This window comes from Anser brachyrhynchus, assembly GCF_964034855.1.
Source record: "Anser brachyrhynchus genome assembly, chromosome: Z".
NCBI lineage: Eukaryota > Metazoa > Chordata > Aves > Anseriformes > Anatidae > Anser > Anser brachyrhynchus.
Genome location: NC_137697.1, coordinates 70499829 through 70516173, shown reverse-complemented (window position 1 = coordinate 70516173; position 16345 = coordinate 70499829). Strand labels below are relative to the sequence as shown.

Sequence of the window (16345 nt, the reverse complement as noted above, 5' to 3'; positions counted from 1 at the left end):
ACATGGGACAGCTTCTGAACAAAGCTTACACTTCCAGAAGTTCAGCTGTGAATTTTCATCTGCTGAAATTTGAAATTCATGTGCTTCACTATGAATAATTTTCTTTTCTTTCATCCTTCTCTGCACCCCATAAATATTCACAAGAGTTTAGCTTTCAAAAATTCTTGCAGATAAGTCGGGAAAAGCCCATGAACATAGTTCTACTTTGTTTTTAATTTTGTTTGTTTTGTTCTTTTTACCCTGAAACTTTGCTTGGCATTAGCAATTGAATTTCTTCTATCAGTGGGCCATGAGAAATCTATTAGCAGGTAGGCGACCACTTAAAAGTTTAGGTTAAGGAAGGCAAAATAAAAAGCTACTGATTCATAAAGGCTTGTTGCAAAACAGACTCTAAAAGCATGTCAGCCCTTCACAGCAGAGCAGACCACTTAATGCCACCACACTCCAGCAGTTAACAACCAAAACTGAACATTTCTTCCAGAGTCTGCAGCAGTTGCCTGGCAGAGATCGTGCTGGCTCCAGCAGCCTGCTTGCTGATATGTGGGGTGACCATTAAGCACTACACTCGGTGTTACACCAGGTAACCAGTAATAGCACGGGGCAGAGCTAATGAAACCTTTTGAGAATATTTTTTCCTCTAAGGTTCTTGTAAAACTTAGGGAAGTGTTTTCAGACATGTTCACCCTTTCTATATCCTATGAAAATTAAAACGCAGTATCGCGGGTGGTGGGAAAAGTTGAATCCGTGTTACCTCTGCATCCGTCACTGCAGGGTGCAGTCACTGCCACTGCACCTCACTGCATACTAGGTTGCCCTTTTTGTGGAGGTGAATTTTGGAAAGGAGAGGCTGGCTGAATGAACAATGAAGTCATGATCATGATTTGAGATGCTGATTAGAAACAGTCCCAGGACAAGTCCTTCTTAAACCAGCTATCAGCGTGCACAAAATGGTCTTGAATCAAATTCATTGAGACAGTTACTGCACCCCATCAGTCAAGTACTGGGGAAAAATTGCCTAGAATTCAGTCATTTATGGGTACGTTGATTTATCTGCTTATAGAAAATAGCCATAATTCCACTTCCTTACAGTTTCTCTGCTTAGAACTTCCTTATCTCTTCACCGTTCCCTGCAAGCTCAAACTCCACAGGATCAGAAGGAAGCAAAGCCAAACCTCACTTCAACAAGTCCACCATGCCAATTCATGCTTCAGCATAACTCCTGTCATTTTGAGACCCCACAGTGCTTCATTCATTAAGTACTCTGAACACGCAGCCCGGTATCTGCTGCCTCAGTGACAGGCTTCTGTGAAAGTTTCCATAAATACAGTGGATGCATTGTAATCAGCTAGTCATTCCCTGTTCAACTTCTCCTTATTCGCATACAAATGCAGAGAGCTAGTTACTTAGGAGGACCATGAAGATGTGACAGAGAACTTCTACAAGAAAAAATTGTTCTCACTGAGTAGTTTCACTCCCCCTGTTCTATTGCCAGTCTTTTTGGAACTGAGATCATCTTTTCACTGTGTTTATATTCTGAACACCTAGGTTTCCTACACACTGCAAGAATACATGACAACCAAATGCGATGCAAACCTCAGAATGATAGAGACAGCAACCAGGGCACCAAGGGGGAAAAGTCTTTGAGACAAACCTAGTTTCGCAGCACTGAAAGTTCTGAAAGTTCATTCAGAAGCCAGAATCTGACAGAAAGATCCCCAAACACAACAGCCAACTTTGGAGGTTAACTCCTAGCAGCATCTCATGCATTTTCAGCTTTAGATCCCAACTTGCACAGGACATTTCTATGCCTAAGTATTTTCAGGTCTGAGTCTAGGTGATCTCAGCCTAGCTGATGGTACTGAATGCAGTGGCACTGTATTACATAAACTGGAATGTGCCAAGTAATTCAAATCCCTGACATTTAGGATTTTATTTTTCTGTTTCTGCTCCTGTGGTTTTATCACATTGGTATTTTCATGCATAATTGGCACCCCAAGGCATAGATGTATGCACATACCCAATTCTTCTCAACATCTTCCTCCCAAATAAAACTCTCCACTTCCCACTCAGCAGATGTTTTAACAACAGAAGACGCAAACCAAGAAGATCCAGAAGTAAGGTGGCATGCCAGTGGATATGGTGTCTGCAGTATTTGCTTTCAGCAAATTTGTTTCCCAAACATTGTTTGTCTAGTAGCACAATGCTATACAAAGTACAGACGACTCAGAGAAGTCCCAAAGCTTTTCCTGGCACTTTCAGAGAGGATGGGTGTTCTGCAGAGCTCTGTAGTTTCCTTAAACACTGAGTGACCTAAGCCTCGGTGTTCAAGTGACCCAACCAACATTTCACCTTCTCAGCACCTTGAACCACTACCCCTACCTTGGATACCACGTTTTCTTACACAGTGAGACTTGTCCTTAGAAACACCAGCATATGCATCCCACCATAGATACGTCCTCAGAGACCACAGGGACAGCCTTGGTACCCCAAATACAGAAAGCGTACTTACTTCCAGAGGTCTTTAGCTTTTCTTCTGCACCTTTGTCCTGCTCTTCCCAGGAGCATGTTGTAGGCCTCCCACGATCTCTGTCTTCACAGAAGATTGGTCATCTTCCTGAACCACTCCCAGACCTGTGCTGCAAGATCTTTTAGTCTTAGCATTTCACAGCCCTGCGTATGTGAAGTCAGAGTGCTGACTGAAGAAGATAAGTGCTCAGCCCCGTCTGGCACTACATCCATCTCTTCTTTCTCGAGCTGGCCCCACACACTAACCCAGATCCAAATGGGAGGCCTCCACGTGTATCACAATTTCATGTGCACCAGCTATCTCACAGCAGACAGGGGAGATGGTTTTAAAAATTTGGGATAACACCTGAAAGGCTACAAACTGGCCACCCCCCTCTCAGTTTTCAACCATGATGCATGCACCCAGGTCCTTCCAGGGGGCGAGCACACCTGGGCTCTGCTCTGTCCTCCAGCAGCTCCTGGTGATGCCCTCCTGCTTCTCCCAGTCCATGGCTCAGCACTGCACTTTGCTGAGTGGTGTGCTGTGGTGGCCTCGCTGGTTACTATTCAAATGCCTGGTTAAACAGCAACGAGCCCCATGCGCTACAGCAATGCTCAATTCCCGTGCACTGTGTTGGAGAGGCTACTTGGAAGTGCACAGAGTCAGCCTTCTGGCTGAGGAGCTGTTGCAGTCAGGAGCAATGACCCTTTAAGAAAATGAGTGATTTCCTTTCTCCCAGGCCTTCAGAAGGGAGGTCTGGCAGTTAAAGAGATGAATAAAGAGAGATATATCATCTGTACCGATATAACCTCTATAGCTTTTTCAATGCATTGTCACATCGGGACCAACATGTCTCCTGAAAAGGCTGAAAGCTTCTCTCTAGGCCAGAACAAACCCTGTTCCTTTGATTTTTTACAGCATTAGATACGTGATTTTGGAGGCACCTTGAAAGGTTATTTAAAATGAGAGCCAGGATAGCTCTTGCCACCACCTGGAGATGGATCTGCAGCCTTTGTGTTTGTTTATTTTAATCATACTTGCATCACCAGCAAATCTCCAGGTACTCTACAGATGCAAAAATTGTTAGCAGTTCCTGGTGCCCATTACCTGCTTTGTAATGGTTATTCACCTTTCATACTGACTAAGTTTTTAATGAAAAAATGCAACAGAATATAGGCAGAAGTGCAATCTCCACATATACAAAAATACCTGTAATTTGAACGGCTGTTTCTTCTCCATGAGACAGCTTTTATATTTGCTATTACTGATACCAGAAATAAGTAACTGTCTCCACCAAATCACCAGTTTAAAAAGTAAATAAATTCCTGAATCTTCAAATTGTGGTTCTTAAAATGCTGTTATTTTAGAGTTCATGTTTTCAAGGATTTCTCTGAAGTCCTAAGCATTAGGATTGTGTGACTTATTTTTGGCAAGACTCTTTCAATACAGAATTCTTAAGATCTAAGAAACACAAAAGAAGCAGAGCATGATGAACAGGAAAGAGGCAATTAATAAGGCAAAACTCACACAAAGACTGACATTTACCTGTACTGTCAGCATACAGATATTTGTGGTTTCCATCTTTTCAAAGAATCTCTCCCAGAGAGGACTACAGAAAGTAAGAAAGCAACAGTGACACAACACTGAAAACTGAAGAGTCTTGTTTCCATCCTGAACTTTTTATCTTCTCTTGAAGCAAGTAACCCTTAGGAATCTTAGTGGATTAGGCAGGGAAGGCAGTGCAGGTAGTCCATTATCTGCTTTTGGCAGCATTTTGCATTGTTAATCCGCTGTTCAGTATAGCTGCAAGTAAGCCTTTTCCTCATGTGAATAAGCAGCAGTAAGAAGAAAGCAGAAGTCACAACAGATATACAGGATTAGAACGTTATTAAGATTTATCCATCAAGAAAAGAGTCAAGAGTCATCAAATACAGAATTGCAGACACATAATTATACTTAAGAAAAACACAAATTACCGGAAGCAGGAAGAGCATAGGATGCAAAGGATCACTACATAACTTTCCTACACAGACTTTCCAAGACATCCCACCAGGCATATGGTGCTGCTAGAGACAGGATATTAAGCCAGATGGACCTTTGATCTAACACATATTCCACTGTTGTCATCATTTATGGTGAAATTTGACAATGTGCCCAACACAAAGCAAAGCATGGATAGTCCTCAGTAAGGCTTTTGGGACAGAAAATTGAATGGAGATGGACTTAACTCTTTCCTCTGTACCTGCCTTTTTCATAGAGGCTTAAAAATCTGTCTAGATTTGTTGCACTGGTGATGATCTCAGTTAGACTTCACCTTCCACCAGCAGTCTTTATCTGCAGAGCAGATGTGGCATTGCAATTGGCATCACTAAGTGGACCACAAATGTCACAAAAAACACCTAAGCTGACTTGAAAGGTGGCAGCATGGTTCACTGTTGAGACCCAGAGAAGTTTCTGGTCTCGTCACTGAAATGGCCAAGAAATAAAACCTGAAGAATTAACACTTATTGTGGGGACTAGCTTCTTTGGTCGTAGAGTACATGGAGCCTTCTCCAAGGTCATTCTTTAAGCAGGTCATCTTCCATGTCTGGAGACTAGACCTAGTTTGGATTGACATTGTTCTGGAAGGCTTCATGATGTATTGTCACAGCACCGCTCTCTGTTATTTATGTCTTCTGGCACTTAAATGCTGTTTCCACACTTCCAGGCAAGAACATTTCCCTCTGCGCCCACGGTCCTTCTGGCATAGCACGCACTATTGGCCAGCTGCTGATGGATGTACGCCCTGCATTGTGCATCCTGTAGTCATCCAGACCAGGACACCTGAGAAAACATGATAAGGCTCCCTCCATGCCCACACAAAAGCATTTACCTCCAGGTCTTATTTCTGGATTGCAGCACAAGAACCAGGTCAGCAGAGCACAATGTGAAAAGCAGTTGCCCACTTTCCAGATAAATTTACCGGAAATAAAGTATACTCATGGGTTCCAGGATACCAAAATATCATTCAAAAGACCTTTCTCTATTCCTTCTCAGACTGAAGATCATGAATTTACATCCTACATTTGTTATCCTTATATTCTATGAATATTCTTTTATCTGTGGGATCATTGAAGAGAAGCATGGGGAAGGTCTTTTTGTACAGCTTTGTGTTGCTGTGCACTCTGTTTTGCATAGATGATAATGCAGGCAACCAGATGGACTGGCAGAACACCTCTCTGCTTGCTCTTTGCAAAGCAGAGCATGGCCATGCTGGGATCGTCTTTGCAAACTGTTGTGGAGACCTTCAGCTTCCCGGGAAACAGAGTATGTCTGCCTTAGCTTTATTTGGCTTCCTGTGCTCTGAGGCTGGTACACTGCTGAAGGCTTTCCAATTAACATGGTCTTGGCAACACTCAGTCATCTCAAGGAAGTGCTCAGCATAACTAGAGGGCACTGCCTGAGCTGCTGCACTTTGAGAATTTTCCTGTGAAGTGTTAAATATTCCCAAGACAAGCATGATACTGTGGAAACACCGTTCTGTGAAATTTGTGATCAGACAAACTACTCAGGACTGTAATACAGGAGGTGGACCCGGGAAGCAGGTTTTGAAAAGGAAAGGACACACAATTGCATGTTTGTCTGGTACAAAAATGGTATGTGTATAGCTGGGTAATCAAACGTAGACCTTGGGCTTTGCTGAGGGTATTCTTCCTCCTTTCAGCCAGGGGAGTCATTTTTGTGTCCACAACAATTCAGTCTTTAGTTTCACTGTGGTGAATGACAGCAAAGGCAGCAGCAGTTTGTAACATGATTTCTGGGCTTCTAGAAATGAAATGGTGGTGCTGCCCTTCTGCAGAAGAGTAAATGTCATCCTTTATGAATCCGTAAAGATATTCTGACAGAATACATCCAGACCCTACTGGCTATCCAGAGCCTCAGGCACTGGATCCTAGTAAGCCTAGAAGCTAGTCATGATACTTGCTGAAAATTTGACTGGTTTTATAAAATCAAAGAATCTGAATGGTTTGTGTTGGAAGGGACCTTAAAGCTCATCTAGTCCACCCAACCTTCCATGTGCAGGGACACCTCCAACCAGACCAGGTTGCTCCAAGCGCCCTCCAGCCTGGCTTTAAACACTTCCAGGGATGGGGCAGCCATAGCTTCTCTGGGCAACCTGTGCCAGTGCCTCACCTCCCTCTGAGTGAAGAACTTCTTCCTGTTATCTAATCTAAATTTACCCTTTTCTAGTTTAAAACCATCACTCTTTTTCCTATCACTACACACCATTTTAGGACAAATGGTGCAACTAAACACCTAGATTTGGGGGTTCTTGGTGTCTCAAAGGAAATGTTTTTCATGTAATGAAGCGAATCCTGAGAGTACACAAACAGGCTAATCAGTCACCTGGTAAGTCCTTAGATACCTCTTCTGTGACGTAGAAAGCTGACCGTAGGAAAACATAAGATAAAGGTCTATGCTGAGAATTTCTGACAAACATTCACAAATGAGACCAAGATACCATTTGTGAAGAAGGCAAGTGACTCTACTAATCTGTAATTTCATCTCCTTAGCTCCACCACCCATCCCAAGGGTTTCGCTTTGGAACTGTGCGAGAAAGCAGCGCAGAAGACTATGTGAGGCAAAGCTTCCCAGAGATGCACGAGTATATGCGGCGGTACAATGTCCCTGCAACCCCGGATGGAGTAGCATATCTAAAGTGAGCCTCTGCATGCAACAGCAGATCTGGCGTGGCAGTGAGATGGTGATGAGCTACGCACTTTCAGTGTCTCTTATCCCATAAAACAGTCATTGAAGGCAGTGTGGCAAGCATGTAATCATCTGGATGGAGTGATACTCGGAGAGCAGGCTAACATAGCACCAGCTGAAGCGTTTCCAGGGGAAGCAGTGCTTCGCATTAACTGCTAGAGTGCCATCAAGCATGGGCAATGTATAACTCCTGGCAGGTTTCTGTTCCTGGAGACCTTCATGAGACAGTGAGAAACGTTCAGAAAAAAACTCCTTACCCTCCAGGCAGAAGTTGAGGATGAAGATCCTCAGCATCTTCACCATGCTAGTGGGAGAGAAGGCCTGTCAGAGAGAGCCCTTAAAGCATTTATCATTAAAATTAATAAAAGCAGCATTAGACTGGTAAAAAGTAATAAACACCAAATTTTACTTTAGGGATTTGTGATATCCCCGTGTTTCCAATACATTTGTGTCTAACAAACTGGGGTCATACAATTGATTCACTCTGCTAGGAAACTGGAGAGGAGATAACAAGCCTGAAATACTTCATTCATTTTACACACAAAAGTTGCATAGCAGATGGCTTGAGGAATTTTCACCAGAAGTTGTTTCCAGTTTACACATTTTTCCCAAGCCCATTCTAATAAAAATTCATATATGTGGCAGTTCTTTGTTTGGGTTAAATTGGAATCATTCAATTGAAATCAATGACATGGTATAACTTCACATCAGGAGAACATCCAGGCATTTAAAGTGACAAGGGTGAGGGTGCAGCCCCTGGGGCAGATGAAAACAGGCAGTGCAACTGATCCCTCATTAGGTTAGTAAAATCTAATTGCCTGTGTTAATGAAATCTGAACACAGAGAAAAGCTGATCTGGTGAAGGAAATTAATTTACCACAGACTCGGGAGAAGGGGAGAGGAACACTTTTGTATTGAGTTATCTTCCTGCATTTTGGTCTAATGACCTAAATTTCAAAATCACAAAGAAACTAGGACAGCACAAGTGTATTAGCAATTTTTTTTCTTTTCTTCCAATAAGGCTGTGTGCTGCCTTTCAGCTGAGTCAAAGTCTAACCTGTTGTAGTGTTCTCCGTTTTTCAGATCAGGTATTTCGTGGGAGCAATGTAAGTCATAGCCCTGCTGCCCTGTTCTAGATGCACAAAGTCTGTATCTTTTAAGCTCATCTCCCTCCTTCAAACATAAATCAGTCTTGCATTTACAATAGCAGTCCCTGGTTCCTGTTTCCGTTTGGTGAACTTCCAGAGAACTAGATAGATAAATGTTCAGTGAGTACCACTGAGTCTTAGATTGTGAAATGATTCTGTTTCTGACTTTGATGTTGAATACAGGAGTGATCCAGAGAAACTTGATGCCTTCATTATGGATAAAGCACTCTTAGATTATGAAGTATCAATAGATGCCGACTGCAAGCTTCTAACTGTGGGAAAGCCCTTTGCCATTGAAGGTAATAATCCATTTTACAGCATGCTGCTCTATTTCTCATACTTTCCTTTATTGTGATTCAGTGAAACTGTATAGGTGGACCCCTTGAAGCTTATTGTAAAATTCTCGATGATGAAGCAGGACCGAGGTTTCACCTTTTTTTTTTTCTGTGTGTTTTTTGAGCTTTTAGATCATTTGCACCATCTGTTGCCATACTCAATATAGGAGTTACTCAAAGTGCTTAAATGGTCTGCCTCCAAAGAAGCAGGAGACACAGCCCTTTTCACTACTGATAATGAAATAAAGTTGCTCCAGAGATAAGGCTTGCTTTCTCTAGGCTCACTTTCATTACACAAGTTCAAAATTCAGAGAAGTGCATTCAGAATGCCGTTCCACATTTTCACCGTTCGCTTTCTAAAGGTCATTGCAGGATCCCTGCTGAATTTGTAGCTAACTGCAGCAAAAGAGCAGAACCTAGCCGGGTTCATGGTCTCCTGCAGTCCTGCTGTACTCGCAAAGACACAGCAGAAGGCAGCAGAAGGCAGCCTGGAAACAAGGCTTGTCTGAAGCCACCTCCAGCATGGGCAAACACTTTAGCAGCCATTAGTCCTCAGGAATCACTTCTGTGATAGATAGCCAGCAAAAATTATTGAAGCTCCTCCTTCCCTCCCCTCCAAGAGCAATCACACTGGCCTCTCCCATCTCCCATTAAAACAATCTCCTTCAGAAATGTTGAAATCTGACTGAGGAAGGCAAAATGCTAAATGAAGGCCAGGAGAAGCTGAGCATTTTAAACAGTTCAGATAAAGTCACCAGCACTAGAGATTTTAAAGAATGCTTTTTTTCACTCTGTCAGTGTTTCCCATTTGAGTTTGCACCAGAGACTTGAAAGAAATCCTTTTTTTTTTTCCTTTTTTCTTTTTTTTTTTTTTTGGTGTTACTGGGAATGATAGATGTGCAGACAGCTGTTTAGACAGAAGTAGGATGTGTGTGTGTGCAGTTGCATTTTTCACCATGTATGTGTAACTCAATATATCTTCACTTTCAGAGAGGACAGCTCTAACAAAGTAAGCCATCAGCTTCCACAACTTGGAGTCAATTACTGAACACTTCAACACAGACAAACTGATTTAACCCTCAAATACACATTTTTAAAGAACTGGACTTCATAGCACTTAATTGTGGAACAGTTAAATAGGCTGGAAATGTGGTAACAATGAATGGTAGCTATGCCTTCTCTGAAACCATTCCTTCAATGTTAGCAGATATATTTAGGTAGAAATACAGACACAAGGTAGAAAAATAAGCAGCAAGTACATGTACCAATACACTACTGAAAGGCAAGGCACTGTGCTGGCAAATTTACCAGTCCTGTACATCCTTGCCTTGCCTGTCCTTCCCTTCCCTTCCCTTCCCTTCCCTTCCCTTCCCTTCCCTTCCCTTCCCTTCCCTTCCCTTCCCTTCCCTTCCCTTCCCTTCCCTTCCCTTCCCTTCCCTTCCCTTCCCTTCCCTTCCCTTCCCTTCCCTTCCCTTCCCTTCCCTTCCCTTCCCTTCCCTTCCCTTCCCTTCCCTTCCCTTCCCTTCCCTTCCCTTCCCTTCCCTTCCCTTCCCTTCCCTTCCCTTCCCTTCCCTTCCCTTCCCTTCCCTTCCCTTCCCTTCCCTTCCCTTCCCTTCCCTTCCCTTCCCTTCCCTTCCCTTCCCTTCCCTTCCCTTCCCTTCCCTTCCAGACAATATGAAATTTGGCATTCTGGACTGAAAACAAACAAAACCAACAAACAAACCAAAAAATCCACAGTGAATTAGAAAGGAATCTCTACAGATTATTGTCAGGACACCTCTGCAGGCAACTGCGTGTTTTGCAGGCATAAATTATATTTCTCTAAATCCAAACCAGGATTCTGTAAAGTGTAGCAGACCATATTAAAGTTCCTGAATCCACTTGTATTTAGACTGAGACCTTTGCTAGCATGCTGAAGTGGTAAAAGAACGCATGGATATTAAATTCTGGCCGGAGCAGAACTGTATGAATGGGTAGTCCAGCCCCTGGGGTTTAAATTGCTGTGTTACAACAATATGAACTGCTCCATGTGCATTTACATGCACACAGCTTCTCGTCAGAAAACACACAGGAAGAAAAGAAAATGTCACATCTGGCACCACAGTCACATCCATGGCTCTAACAGTATAAAGGGATCACAATGGTTTACTTGACATTAAGGCTCTCCTGCATTGGTAAATCAATATAAAACAGACGAGCCCTTGATGAAGGCACACAAAGGCTGTGTTTCTAGATATACAACAGGTTTATTCATCTATGTGTACTGCCATCTTAAATTTTTGAATCTCCATTTTTATCATTTTTTTTTGAATCTCTATTTTGTGGCTTTAATCATTTTGAATCCTGTTTACATTAGGCTATTTTACTTTGTAATCTCAGCTTTTTCCATCTATGGGAAACCAGCATCCAGGTTTGGACCTCAAATAAAATGCCAACCTGATCTGCCGCAATAGCACTCAATACCAGAAAGCAATATAATTCAGTAAGAAGCAAACACGAAAGAGACGTGACTGTACTCTTTTTCCTTCTAGGATATGGTATTGGTCTTCCCCCTAACTCTCCGCTCACCTCCAACATCTCCGAACTGATAAGTCAGTACAAGTCCCACGGATTCATGGATGTTCTGCATGACAAATGGTACAAGGTGGTTCCGTGTGGGAAAAGAAGCTTTGCCGTCACAGAGGTAAGCGATGATCAATTGGTCACATAACTGAAGGTGCTGAGGATTTGCCCAAGTCATTTCCCCTCCTACACAACGTGCAATACACTTAGACACATGACAGTGATGGGCTGCAGCTGAAGGGAAGCATTAAGCTTCAGAAGCAAGAGACGTTACACCCAGCAGTGTTCAGGTCAGAGCACAAGAAAAACATCAGCAAGACAGTGCTGCTAAGTTAGGCTTGCAGTGCATGCAACCAGAGAGCACTTCTGGAGACAAACAGGGTATGTAATGGTGCATTAAAAAAGTGATCTGCCCACTGCACAACAAATCTGTCTGATTCTACTCCATTACGCATATCACCAGCTACAGAAGCAGCCAGGGACTTTGGACTCACAGGAGTGATTGCTGAAGTAGCCCACACAAAGAGCGACAAAAGGAAAAGAAACAGAGACAGCAGGAATTTAATACATCCCAAATTACTAACGTAACCCCAACCACTTCCTAACATGGGTCACAGGTGTCTGCACCAAAGACAGGACTGCAGCCTGGGAACAGCTCACCAAGATACCCTGCTAAGAACTGATGAGCAGCAGGTCTCAAGTCTAAGTACAGTTACAGGAAATGGAGGCAAATCCTCATGGATTTATGGCCTGGTATTAAATCAGAGAAGTTATACCAGCTCGTAGCAGCTGAAGATATAGGCATTATTTATGAGAAAAAAGACTGCTCTTATCAGAATAGCAGTTTTTTCTCAAGTTCTCAAGACTGTCAAGTGAAAAAAGATAAAGTACTGAGGAATCAAAAGATCTAGCATGCCTGCAGATTTTTAACTCAAGGTTTCCAAAACACATCAGTTACATGTTCTCACTGGTACAAAACACACAGCTGAGAGTGTGCTGTCTCCTCTTCAGAGCAGGTTCAGCCAAACATCAAACCAACCCTCCATGTTCCCCAAGGAAGTGGTAGCGTGGCTGTTCTCCCCTGAAAGAGAAGCCCACTTTCCCAGAGCTCTGATTCCTGCTCTTTAGTGGCCACCTGAACCTCTTGTCTGCAACTTCTCATTGCTGACCATATTGCTAGAAAATTAGCATTTTCTACTTTCTAGAGATCAGATGAAGGAAAACTTTGACTGCTTTAATACCTTGATTATTGGGGTATTTCTGCTTCTTCTATTACGTTTTTAACTTTTTCATTAAGATTATGTCAATATGAAATAAAATAGATTCTAACACTGGGCATTTGTATAAGAAAATCCAATTTATTTTTATTCAACTTATTCATTTTTTTTTGATTGCTTCAACACAAGAAAGCACAGCTAAATAAAAACGAATTCACTGCTATTTTTGATCTGGATGATCTGAAGATTAAACTATCATCTAACAAGAAAGGTACAGGGGGAACATTCTTTTAAATGTAGCTTGCAGATCCGTTCCTGAGAAGCACTTTACTCAATGACCCTTTGTCACTCTACACTTTAACACAATTTTTTGAATTAAATCTCATGAAAATTACCAGATCATAACAGTATTAATTACCCCAACTGTTTTAAAACTGAAAACTTCCTTATGGCAGAGACAAACTTACCATATTAGTAATTCCCCAGTGAAACAACTAAATACTTTATTATATATTATATTTATTATATATTAAGTATTTGCATTTTAAAACAGGGAAAAAAGATAAAAAAATTTGCCTGAAAAGTATCTTTTGAAACAATCCGCAGTCATAGCAAGGGACAGCATCATTTCTTTTGAATTAAAAGTGACCTTGCATTAAATGTGAAGCTGTAATCAGAAGCCTCATGAAAACCAGCTTCCTCTGTGGCTCACAGGATTTAATCACATGAAAAGGTAGCTTTATCATTGTTAGTGTCACTTATGTTAATATGTCATACTGATACCCAAAAGCCTAACCATAGTATCCTCCAAATGATGCTGTCTGAAGTTTCAATTAAATGTGTCAAGGGCATAACAATGCTTAATATCACGTCGGCGACATCTGAGCAGTCACACAGCATTAAGAGAATGCTCACAAGCCTGTGTCTTTTCCCAGCCTCTTGCCTTCTAAATACCTACAAAATCTCACATGCTGATTCAAACTCCAGCCTCACTCCACTGTTATTCCCAGTATCACTATGTCAGCGGGAACCAAACTTCAAGGACTTTCCCATACAGCACATTAGCTCCACCCAAGCTTAGCAGAGACTGCAAATTCCTTCTTTTTTTTTTTTTTTTTTTTTTTTGCATTTTTGCGTTTTGCATTTTTGCAAACCAAAATAGAGCGAATTGGTAGCTTTGCAACTTCCCACTCATGGTAGCAGAACAGCTAGGGACACTATGACTGCAGGCAGGATGGATAACAAGAATGGACAAGTTGCCTATCACTAAGCAGCGGTCTTTACTGTTAGGCCAAGCAGTAATGATCAGGGTAGAGTGTTTAGGAGATGAGCCAGCACAGAGCAGTTTCTCACCACAGTTTGAAAGAGAAGGGCCCATTGTAATCCAGGGGCTAGACACCCTTTGTAAAGAGCTAGCTGTACATACAGAACTGGCAGTTCAATTAGATAGCAACCAATACATGGAGTAAAAAGTTACACTTTTCTATATTGATACACGGCAGTAAAATTAAACAACTTATTGATACTTCATAGTGATACACAAACAGTATCTAACCTGATATTTACAACAGCAATATATGCAAACACACAGGTGATGCTGGCACAGACTGACCTGTTACAGCAGATCCACTGCTTTCCACTGGGGAAGCCACGTTGTTGTGCATGCCACATGCTGCTGGTGGTGGGGATCTGCCATTCACCATGAGTTCCTGCCTGATCCAGACCAGGAATGCAGTGAAGGCAAGGGTCCGTTCATCTTCTCTCATTGGTGGTGGAATCCACCCATGGTTCTTCTCTGGAGTCTGTGAGGGAACTTGGCCAAACTTGACCTGCCGTGGCTTGTGCCTACGTTGGTGATCTTTGGCCTCAGTATCACACGGGATGCACAATCAGACAGTACCTTGTTCAGTACCATGCCGTTCATCCTGAAATAATTTTACCCAGTTATCATCTGGCAAACTTCCTTTGTGCTCTTAGTTTTGACTAGTTTCCTTAAGGGTCAACAGGTACTTTCAATTTTTGTTATACCAGTAACATGACAACTCAACAGTTGGGTTTCTACCCATCATCGTGAAGCCGTGGTTTGGCTGCTTGTCTCTGGTGCACTGCAGGTGTCAAGGGAAGGCCACACAGACTCCTCCACAAGGGAAGCACTACCCTGTGACAGACGCTGCATTGCAAGGGGGTTGTCACAATGCAGGAAGATGCAGTGGCACCTTCCACTCAAGGGGCATCACTTGCTCTATGAGGAAAAATACTTTCCACCATAGTCCTGGAGAAAGGGATATATGAGTCTGGATTCTGACAGCATAGTCTGGAGAAACACTTTTTGAGTATCCTGGAAAATGAATACCAGATTTAGATTCACCTGTCCAAACTGAGAAAAAAAAATAGTTCTCTATCTGAGGAGACAAAACTATTATTCCCAATTCACCAGCCTGTAATATCAAAGAAAAGAACAACTCACCACCTAATTCCAATGGTATGTGTATTGTTCTTCCTGCTGCAGACAGGGCTTAGATAATGGATGAGCCTTAAGAAAAAGATTTACAACAAAAGAGAATTTTTTCCAGTCCTGTGCAAAACTCTTCACAAGAACGGAAAGAAACTTGTCTTGTTAATGTGAGACAAAATGATTTACAGTATCTCAAAATTTGGCACTTGAAATCCTAAAGCCATAGTCACCGATCTTTGCCAAAGATAATCTCCCTAAAGAAATTAAATACAGTGCTGCCATTTCTTTGAGAGCACACAAAGCCATAAGAAAGAATAAAAAAATAAATAAAAGCTAGTCTGCAGCTACAGGAAATGCCTCAATCTGAGGACAGGGACTGCTTTTTAATACTGTTTAGTTACCTAAATATATGCATCAGTGTCAGCGGCATTTTGAAAATCTACTGAGATACCCAAATGGCTTTAAAAATCTGCCTTTCATATCCATTTATCCCTAGTAAAGCTGGAAATAATTCCTTCTTCACAGAGGTGCTGCAAAATTTAACTTTCTGATCTTGGTAAAGCTTTTTAAAATCCTTGTGGGGAAAATGCTATCAAAAAGGGTACCTTATTTTATTATTATAGCTAACACGCATGACATCCCTCCTTAGAGCTTGAGTTCAGCAGTGTACAGCATTAATAGCTGTGTGGTGCTGCCAACCTGCAAGGAATCCACAGAAATCTTTAGAGGCTTCTGATTAGTCAAAGCTGGACCACAAATGTATTTGATGGCCTATTCACAGCTCTCAGTACAACGAGGGAGAGTAAACTATTTGCAGTGTCTCAAAGCACAGAGTAAAGCAGGATTTTTGCACTTGAAATCCAATAATTAAACACTGAGTGCTGTTTTTGTCTCTGCTCTCCCCTTCAAACAGAACACAAACTCTTCTCTGCATCCTCCACCTTCTCTTAAGTGCCCAGAGAAAAAGCATGTAACTCTGGATGGAACAGACAGCAGGAAATGTTTAGGTAGCAGTTGGAGATAAGGGTTGATAAATCAGAAATGTCTTTCCAAGGGTATATAAAAAGGCAGATACTTCCATGTCTGCTCTTGTATTTGTTAGTTTTCACAAATTGCCAATTTGCCCATTTGTAAGCGGCAAATGACTCAGAGGCTGTTGCCACTGTGTCCTTGCCACCCTATCAGCTGTAATCATCAAAGGATTGACTGTGCTTGCTTATTGCTTCAGAACCACCACATGGACAAACCTGAGTTCCTTCTAAAATGCAGGGAGCTACCTCCTGAATTTATGATTACAAATTTGGAGCAAGAACTCTATCCTGGGTTAATAGAAGCTCACCAGACTGTGAGCTTTTATTCCTTAATAAGGACAA

At 42.0% G+C, this 16345-nt stretch overlaps 1 protein-coding gene across 1 annotated transcript in view; it reads left to right on the top strand.

Annotated features, from left to right (window-relative positions):
* GRIN3A (glutamate ionotropic receptor NMDA type subunit 3A) overlaps positions 1 to 16345 on the top strand; it is a 79064-nt gene that overhangs the window by 47417 nt on the left and 15302 nt on the right. Inside the window, exons 4-6 of the mRNA XM_080573363.1 lie at positions 7060 to 7205; positions 8587 to 8702; positions 11270 to 11421. Coding sequence (XP_080429489.1) covers positions 7060 to 7205; positions 8587 to 8702; positions 11270 to 11421 — 414 coding nt within the window. The remainder of the gene's footprint in view (positions 1 to 7059; positions 7206 to 8586; positions 8703 to 11269; positions 11422 to 16345) is intronic.